We start from the raw sequence: 9,882 nt of genomic DNA on the forward strand, positions 1-9,882 counted from the left end.
GCAGAGCAAGCAGCTATGGCTGATCCTCAGCCCTGCCCTAAAAGGTCCCGGGTCTCAGTGGCCCAAGGTAACTGCTGCAAGCACCTCTGAGAGAATGCCACCCTTGAGTTCTGCCCACTGCCAGACAGTCCAGTTTCTCCCCATATGAGTCTGTGTCCCCAGAGACTAGCCCGGAACTGGAGTCAGGGCCATCGGGAGCTTGTGTCTCCCTTCCAATTGAAAAAGACAACTGTGTCCTCAGTTGCCAGCCCTTCTCACATGCGCCTCCGTACCTCTGTACTTCCACACCTCCTCTGAGTCTCAGTGTGCTTTTCTCTTTACTTCTAGTTGTAGAATTTCCACTCAGCCAGAATTCCTGTGGTTCTGGATGATGTCCGTTTTGTCTTTCAGTTGTATTTTTGAAGTGGTTGTGCAAGGCAGCAATTTCAGGTGTTTACTTATGCCGCCATCTTGATTTCTCTCTCCAGTGTCTTAACCCACCAAAATATTTATATAATGACAGTGTGGGGTATTTTTCATATGCAAAATTCTAAATTTAAAGCTAAAAATCTAGAGAATCATCCATAGTCATTTTATGGAGAATATTACTGAGGAAAAAAAAAAAGACATGTCCAACATCACACAGGATGTTGGTAGGAAACCTATTACATAAAGTAAACAAGCCAGGAGGTCTTGGGAATTTTACAAATACACTCCAACACCCGTGTGCTGGGTGAGGGTAATGCATAAGCAGGAAGTACCAGAAACGGAACAAAGGGTAAACATTGGACAGTTTCCCTAAACTGCGGTCAACTAGCAAACAATGTATGCAGGCTGAGCTTCAAAGGAATGTGATCACAAACAAATGCAATTTGTAGAAGAAATAAGCCAAGAAAAGGGATATATGAGGTTTGAGGGCACAAAAATCAAAAAATTAATTAATTAATTAATTTAATTAAATCTTCCAGATGAAGAGAAACAGAGAGAGGTACTAAAGGTGTGTGGAGGACATCACAAAACATGCTTTTTTTGAGCAAAAAATCCCAAACCTAATTTCTATAATAATTCCAGATAAGAGAACCTGTCATTTCAAAAACAAAGAAATCTAGTTTTGAAGACAATTTATTACTTACCAAACCTGCTATTGGTGTGGACAGTCTATTGATCTTCTTTATGACACCAGGTTTAAGCTTATTAATCAAACTGAAAGTGAATAAAGAAACAAGATAAGCAATTACAAGAGTGTCAATATCAATTTAATGTTCTTTTTAACATTCTCAAAAATCATATATGTCACTATTCCATCCCCAATATGTTATTCGGAGCGAAGAGCCCCACAGAAAGCAAACAGCTGAGAAAACAATTCCAGAGTCAGAACAGTCTGCCAACAATGGTGAATTGTTCTCTTAGACCAGAGACATACTTCTCCATCCAAAGCCAAGTCCTTAAAATAGTGAGCTCCCCATCTATTAAAGAAAGGCAATATTTGATTGTTGCAAACTGCCAGTTTAAGAATCGCTTCAATATAATTTAATTCACTTGGTCCTAAGAATACTGTTTTCTATTAACCATTTTCATTGATTCTTTTCTCAAACCAATCCTTCCTTAATTTTATTTATATGAAGATTGACAGTACTATTTATTCCTATTTACCCTTTTATATGAAAAATAAAAAACAAAAATAAATTAATGCCGCTATAAGTAATTAATAATGTTCATAGGCTCTTTCTTAGAGTTCAATATACAATATATATAGCTATATATATACTTATGTAAACATTTGAATGTCTGAATGTAAACAGATCCCTATTTTAAAAGTTAATTTCAATGCTATATTCTATTCTCTCATATTTAAAGGGTGCAGTGGGAACTCATCCTCATAGCCAACTAGTGCTTATGGGTAACTCATTCAAGTCCATGATTGATTGCTTTGTTATCATAGCAAAATGACTGAATGAAAAATTAAATTAAATGTACCAGAACTCCCCAAAATAACCTGAAAGTTACCTCAAACTCTAACATTGGATAAATTTAAACTGCTATGACAATCTACAAAGATATATGTCTCCACACTCTAGAATACCAAAATAGAACACAGCTTTGATGACTACAACTTGGAGTACACTTTTTGGTTCTAAATCTAGATTATTGTGAATTCTATTTTTTTTTGTGGTTCACTAGTACAGTGCCAGGCCACAGAGAAATTTAATACTAAAAGAATGCTTTTCGGAGGAGAAACTAAGATGGCGGCAGAGATAAACACCGGGAAGTTAATGCCGCTCACAACAATTGATTAATACCTCAGAGAAACAACACGGACTTCATCCAGAACCACAGGAAGCCTGGCTGACTGTACACTCTACAACTAGAAGGAAGGAAAGGCACACTGAGACCCGCAGAAGCCGCAGGAGAGAAGCGCAGAGGTACGGGGCTCTCGAGGGGCTCGCGCGCGCGCGCGAGGAAAGGACTTGGAGTACACTTTTTGGTTCTAAATCTAGATTATTGTGAATTCTATTTTTTTGTGGTTCACTAGTACAGTGCCAGGCCACAGAGAAATTTAATACTAAAAGAATGCTTTTCTATTAGTTCTAGCGTGGTTGATTAATCATTAATTACTGCCATAAAGCAGTAACTTGAAACAATGACTTTCCACCCACAAAAAATAAATAAAAATTATTTATTCTGTAACTGAGCTCCACTAGGAAAGCAAAGAAAGGAGAAAAAAAATCAAACATTAATTCACTGGTCTCCTCTCCACAATGAACGACAGAAAAAAAAAAAATCTGACACTTGTGGAATGTCACTCGTTCAACATTCCAGAGATTTATATACACACTTGAGTGTGCTAAAAATAAAGAAGACAAAAGTCTCAATTTAATGACCTTCAGAATGTCGTTCAACTGGATTCAAAAGGGTGGATTATGAAGACTTAGTCTGGTGAACAAAAGATGTTTTTCTGTTTTCATAGTTTCTTGACACAAAGATCTTTAGAAAATTTAATAAAACCATCTCCTCGACTTTAAGCATTTTCTAGAAGTGTTAACTCCTTGATTCCTAATTTCTTATTTATTCACTAAAAGCCATGTGGGAATTGAACAGGCTTATAAGAAATGAGAGTTCCAAATTAACTATTCTAGCTGTTCCTTATTAACCAGGTATTTCTAAATTCCATTAAAGGTGGCATTCTTACAATGCATAGAAGAAGTAACAACTGAAACATTACTTAATAGGAACATATTCTGCACAATATAAGTCAAGAAACCTGTGGCAGTTGACCCCTAGCTTGGCAGTGACTTTCCAACAGTTAACTTGGATCTTAAAATGTAACCTTCCATTGACATTGAATGTTGAAGACCGATATGAGACAGGGCAACGCAGACAGAACGTCAGGGAAGGCTAACATTCATGGTCCTTGTTAGAGGAAGAGTGTCATACATCCCGCCTCCGCCCATTTGAGTCACTGGGGACTTTGTCCAGAACATTCCACTTACCTGTTTACTTCACTGATTATTTTTGTATTACAGTGTTAGTAATATCAAGAGCACTTTTTAAAAAGACAGTTTCTGGGATGGATAATACTCTCAATTAAGTCAGCCAGAGGAAGTAAGGGATTGAGGTAAAGAAAACAGCCAGATAAATATTGTCCCCCTGTAATGAGTTGACTCCTCCCTCATCAGAAGGTTCCAGAGCTATTACTCAGAAACAACAAATGCACAGTGGACTGGAGCCCCTCTCCACTCCTGAGCCTCCTAGTACAGGTACAAACTCAGAAATAACCATGGGGACAAACCAACACTCTGGATAACACACAAACTACCCTCTAAAAAGTGTATCACTAGAGAAAAAGACTGTTTTATCTGTCAACTGTTAAAACGACATCAGTTCTAAGCACTCGGATATGGAGAAAATGCAGTTTGGGCAAATACTGACCATCCATAAACAATTATTTTCAAATATAATTAAAGGAAGACCTTCTAGGAAGAAAAATAGGTTTCAGAAAATTTAAATTTCTGTGACATTTAAATATATCTAAAGGAATGGGGCATAGTCTTATGTCAAATAAAATACAAGTATCATGCAAGAGAAATACTGTTCTCTTTTGCAAATAAAACTTCTTTGTATAATAAGTGGTCTTCGATTATATATGTTTCTAAAGGCAATACTGACTTCAGGTGACTGGCTCTATTCATGAATGAGCTAACATGATAACCTCCCAGATTCCTCTGAGCACAAGGGACCATTTCCTCCTCTTGCATCCCCATATCCCATCCCTATCCCCATGTAACATTACACAGCCACCTTGGCAAGCCTTCTCCCAGGCCATGGCAGGAACCTGGTGCTGTGCTCTGATAGCTCTCAGAGGTCTGCTCTTGGGTGAGATTAAAACCAGAACGGAAAACGCTGAGTCATTTGGTTCCCCCCAACAGTAGATGGCTCTCACAATTCGGCCTGCAAACCTCTCCTTCAGCTCATCGTTCCAGTGGTAGCCTACTTCCTTTTCCTCTCTTCCCCAAAACACAACTCCAAGGGAGTTCAGTTGCACAGCAACAGATGCGAGAAAGGGGCTCTGTTCCAAACCCTTGTCGCCGGTGAATGTGACATGACCTGTAATGAAACTCAGAAGTGAGACTCAGAACTGCCCATGAAGCTCAATGTGATGTCCACCTCAGGGACAGGTTTTAATCAGAATTTGATGCTCGGTCTGTGAGTCTCCGGAAATTAGTTTCAAATGCCAAACCTCATTTCCCCTCTTATCGGGAAGCTCCTCAGCAGAAGTGCAAAATGTAGGGACATCTTTTGACTTCCTATTTCCAAAGATTTTCCAAATGCACCAGAGAGACTGACATCAAAGAGCACATCAATCCACTGAGAGTGAACTTTTAAACTATAAATTATTTGGTTAGTCATTCTCACATACATTACTAATATCTTTCTGTCAGCCATGTTTTTTAAATATATATGTACCCCCATAGTAGTTAAACTTTTCCTATTGGTAACTAAAATTTTTAAAGATATAACTAAGAGATTACCCATTTCCTTACAATATTTGTTTTACCCATTATTTGACATTTTCTCATTTGCCCAGTTTTCTTCTAGATGCCAACTTTGCTCAACAAGCATTTGAAGGCTTCCAGAAGATTCCAGACAGTGATCAGCCACAGAGCAGCCAGGCAGTGATAATGCTACGCACACACAGGACTGTTCTCCCAATGCAAACAGCACCTCCTAGCACCGAGCAAGCTACCTGGCATTTAGCGGTGCTTCAAAAATACTGGCTAAAGTCCACTAACTTTTAATGCAGAATTTTTTCTGTTAATAATTCAAAACCTCTATCTTCTTTATAGAAATAACTTTACTAAAAAAACCTTACCATTGGTTTCATTCAAATGCTAGAAATGATTTTTTTGCTTCTCCCAACAAGGACACCTCTCATTTTTCTGTTGGCAGACAGAGGAACTTCAGGGTTCTCTCCTAATTGTCAAATGTTGATCAAGAGAGTAAACTCTTTATCAGATATATTAATTGGACTGGTTATCTTTTTTTATCATGTAAGCTGCTTTTTACTTTATTATATTGTCCACAGAAATAATATACATCTATAGCATAAATTTTCGTGACCTGCGTATAGTCCCTTCTGTGGATGAATCAGAATGTACATTAAAATGTTCTATAACTGTTGGACTGATTATCTTAAATTCCTTACTAAGATTTTAAGTTAATTACTTCCAGCTAAATTTTTAAGCTGTAATATTTTTAAAATAATATTGTTGGGGGAGGCCCTGGCTGGTGTGACTCAGTTGCAGGAGCATCATCCCATGCACCAAAAGGTAGCAGGCCCTGGTTAGAGCGTTGGTCCTCAGACCAAAGGGTCACGGGTTTGATTCCCAGTCAAGGGCACAGATCCCCCTTGATGTTTCTTTCTCTCTCCCTCTCTCTCTCTCTCTTTTCTTTCCTCCCTCCCTCCCTCCTTTTACCTGGAATCAATAAAAAAAATAATAATAACAACAACATTATGGGTAGAGATGGAAGATGAATGGTGATAGAAAAAATAATAAAAGAATAACAGTAGTTAGTGATCACATTCCCATGGATAAAGTAACAAGCAGATTAATTTTAAATTTCAAAGTGTAAAAGGATTCAGTATACATATTTATGATAATTTTTAAGACAAGTAGTAAAATTAATGTAAGTTCAATTTGTAGAATTCTTGTGGTAGTAATTCTGGATACTGCTGGATTACTTACCACACAAATACATAGTTACTGCATGCTAAAATGGGAAAACGGGTGGAACAGCACCACGTCAGTACCAATAAAATTTATAATCATCACTTTATTATGACTGGATTTCCTTATCTTGCCTCACTGTTATGCCTGAAGCATCCATCCTGCAGTGAATCCAGCAAAACTTTGGGCATCTGACAGCAGGTTTCCTATTTCGAGCAACCTCAATAGTTAAAGCACTAATGGATCTTGCTGAATAGCCAGAAATTTCCCAATACATAACAATAATAAAGGGCATCTAGCAGAGGGGCTCAGATTCCTGTCCTGATGCTGCTTTTTACTATTAAGTAACATCACATCGCTAAATTCCTCTCCATCCCTTCATAGAAATGAGAGTGGCATGTCATTCCCTTATAGTTAGACTTAGGTACTCTCCAATTTTTGCCACTGTCAAAATGTGCTGTTTTTTTAAATATATACTTTTTTATTATTTCAGAGAGGAAGGGAGGGAGAGAGAGAGATTGAAACATCAATGATGAGAAAGAATTATTGATTTGCTGCCTCCTGCACGTCCCATGCTGGGGATCGAGCCCGCAACCTGGGCATATGCCCCGACCAGGAATTGAACCATGACCTCCTGCTTCATAGGTCGACACTCAACCACTGAGCCACGCCAGCCACGCAAAAATGCTTTGATGTATGTTTGTATGTATATCTTTATCCATGCTCCTCACCATTTCTTTCTTTATTTTTATTTAAGTATAGTTGGCATATGATATTGTATTAATTATATTAGTTTCGGGTGTACAATTCAGTGATTTGACATTTTTAGACCTTAAATGTGATTACCCCAGTTAATTCTAGTAATGATCTGTCACGGTGCAGACTTATCACAATATTACTGACTACATTTACCATTTCTTATATTTTATTTCTAGAGATAAAATCATCAGTGTTCAGTTCTTGATAATTCTTAGGAAAGGGATGTGGCAATATTAATCAACTTGCTTTTGCACCCGGGGGCAGCATTCCTCCACCCACCTCCTGGCATGATATAGCAGCGACACTTCACACTTTCAATAGCAGCAACACTGTTTCCCTCTACCTGTCAGCCACCTACTTACTGCATGACCTCCCATGGTTGCTGCAGCTTTTATAACCACCACTCTTAAGGGATGTAAAAATTTTCACCAATTTTACATATCACATTTTAGATATTTAGGTTGTTTTTAATATATGAAATGCTTTATACATATCTTTTGCCCATTTTTAGTCTTTTCTTAGATTCCCAAAAGAACAATTATTGGGAAGTCTTGTCATTTTTATAATAAATAAATATAGGTTTATATTAATAAATAAATTAGTTATTTATTAATGTACCAGCTTATATTCAATTGGTCATTTTGAGAATATTACAGAATATGTTGCCTCGATATGACCAATATTTTATAACAGATTTTAAGTTATTTACTAGTTTCAATTAAAAACTAGTATCTGCAGAGAACAGACTAACAGCTGTCAGAGGGGAGTGGGGTCAGGGAGCTGTATGAAGAAGGTGAAGGGATTAAGCAGTACAAATTGGTAGATGCAGAATAGCCACAGAGATACAGATTGCAGTATGGAGAATATAGGCAATAATGTTGAGATAAGGGGGTACGGGGCCAGGTGGTACTTGGGGCAGAGGGAGGATTAGAATGCATGGTTTTCTGGCTACTTTGCTATACATCTGAAACTGATGCTGAATGGTACTGAATGTAAACTGTGGTTAAAAAACAAAATAAATAAAGATAAATAGTATCTGGTTCTAGCATAATCTATAATAATAAAAGCATAATATGCTAATTAGACCGGATGTCTTTCCAGACAACCTTCTGGGTGAAGCCAGACTGCAAGGGAACCCCGGGTCTCGGGTGCCTGCTGGCAGCCTGAGGGAAGCTGGTACTGGCAGCAGGGGAAGGAAGGCCTACTCTTGCACAAATTTCATGCATCAGGCCTCTAGTCTATAATAATAAAAGCATAATATGATAATTAGACCAGACGTCCTTTTTCCAGACAAAGCCGCAGCAGACGGGGTCTGTAGCAGAGGCCCCCTGGCCAAGGTGGCAGCAGGCGGGGGCCAAGGCCTTTACACAAATTTCATGCATCAGGCCTCTAGTTCTTAATAATAAAAGTGAAGAATTTACTGTTTATTTCCAGTGGTATTTTATTTGTGAATTATTTGGTCTTATCCTTTGCTCACTTGTCTACTGAAATTTTGAAATGTGTATCTTACCAATTTATTTGAACTCTGGATGATCTTTAAGTCATTTTTGTTTAAAATATTTTCTTCAGAATATATATATATTCAAATCTATTTTTCCTATTCCTTCTAAACTTAGATTTTTAAACTGCCTCCAAACATTTTTAACTCTTCAATTATATTTTCAGCTCATTAATTTAATTTAGACTATATTCTGATATATGATAAGTTTTAAAATTAATTCTTACCCAATTATTTGTCCCAATACAATGAACTGAATGTTTCATCTCTTCTCCATTTTCTCAGATCTTTTATCACAAACTCTTATGTAAAATAATGTATTTCTGGACCTTGCTCTCACATGCATATGTACATTTATAAAGCAACTCATAATTATTAAATACTGTGTTTTGTTGTGCTTTATCATGTTCTAATATTAGATTAGACTCATTCCACAAAAATTATATTTTTAGAATTTTTCTTATTCTCATTTGTCTATTATTCTACATAAATGTTAATTCTTTTTCAAAGAAAACTTGACATTTTATATAGATATTAGATTGAAACTATAAATTAATTTTTATATCTATTACCTTATACAGAAATGTAGTTTATTATTCTATTTCTTAAATCTTGTAACTAACCATTTTTCCTACATATAAAAATAAAAGCCCAACATGTTTCTCTAAAGTAAACAATGTTCTAAACTTTATCACTTGATAAACTTTATCAACTTGATATAGTACTTTTTTTATGATGTTCTGCTATATATTATTACTTTTATCCAGCTAATATTCTGATTACTGTTACTATATAAAAATTCTAGAGACTAAGTTTCATATAAGGCAATTACTCTACTTTTAATTTATGTGATACAGTATATTTCTCCTTTTTACAGTATTCATTCCCCTTATTTAATTTCTTTCTAATTGCACTGAACAGAATCCCCATACTTTCATCATTTTACGGCCAACACAGTGTTATCCACATGTTCACATGAGAGCCTTCATTACATCAAAAACCTACTTCAGTAACTTTCTGCCGATCAACTTTAATATAAATTATTTATATCACGTAAACTGAGTACATCCATTTCTACCTTTTATTTTTAGTACACTATCATTCTCATCTATTTCTCAGAGGCCCCATCACTGAAATCTTGTAAGTTCTCCTTTTGGTTTAGGATGAGAAAGCTCTGTAGACGGTACATACAGGTTCATAAAACATACCGTATTTGCCGGCGTATAAGACGATTTTTTGGCCCTGAAAAATATGCCTCCAAGTGGGGGGTCGTCTTATACGCCAGGTACACTTCAGATAGACTGCCCATAGTGCTTGCCCCATGCCATAGTGGCCTCCCGATGCCCGCCCACTTCATTCCACATACCGTTCAGGCATCAGCAGCGCTGCTGGGTGTATGCTCGGCTGTTATGCGATTTT

General features: G+C 36.9%; 1 protein-coding gene across 6 annotated transcripts in view; it reads right to left on the minus strand.

The window, feature by feature from the left end:
• Nucleotides 1–9,882, minus strand: part of LMO7 (LIM domain 7) — a 217,449-nt gene that overhangs the window by 123,265 nt on the left and 84,302 nt on the right. For all 6 annotated transcript variants that reach the window (XM_006756358.2, XM_006756351.2, XM_006756356.2 and 3 more), the window contains exon 3: nucleotides 1,113–1,182. In XM_006756358.2, the coding sequence (XP_006756421.1) occupies nucleotides 1,113–1,182 (70 nt within the window). The remainder of the gene's footprint in view (nucleotides 1–1,112; nucleotides 1,183–9,882) is intronic.

Source organism: Myotis davidii, unplaced genomic scaffold, assembly GCF_000327345.1.
Source record: "Myotis davidii unplaced genomic scaffold, ASM32734v1 scaffold274, whole genome shotgun sequence".
NCBI lineage: Eukaryota > Metazoa > Chordata > Mammalia > Chiroptera > Vespertilionidae > Myotis > Myotis davidii.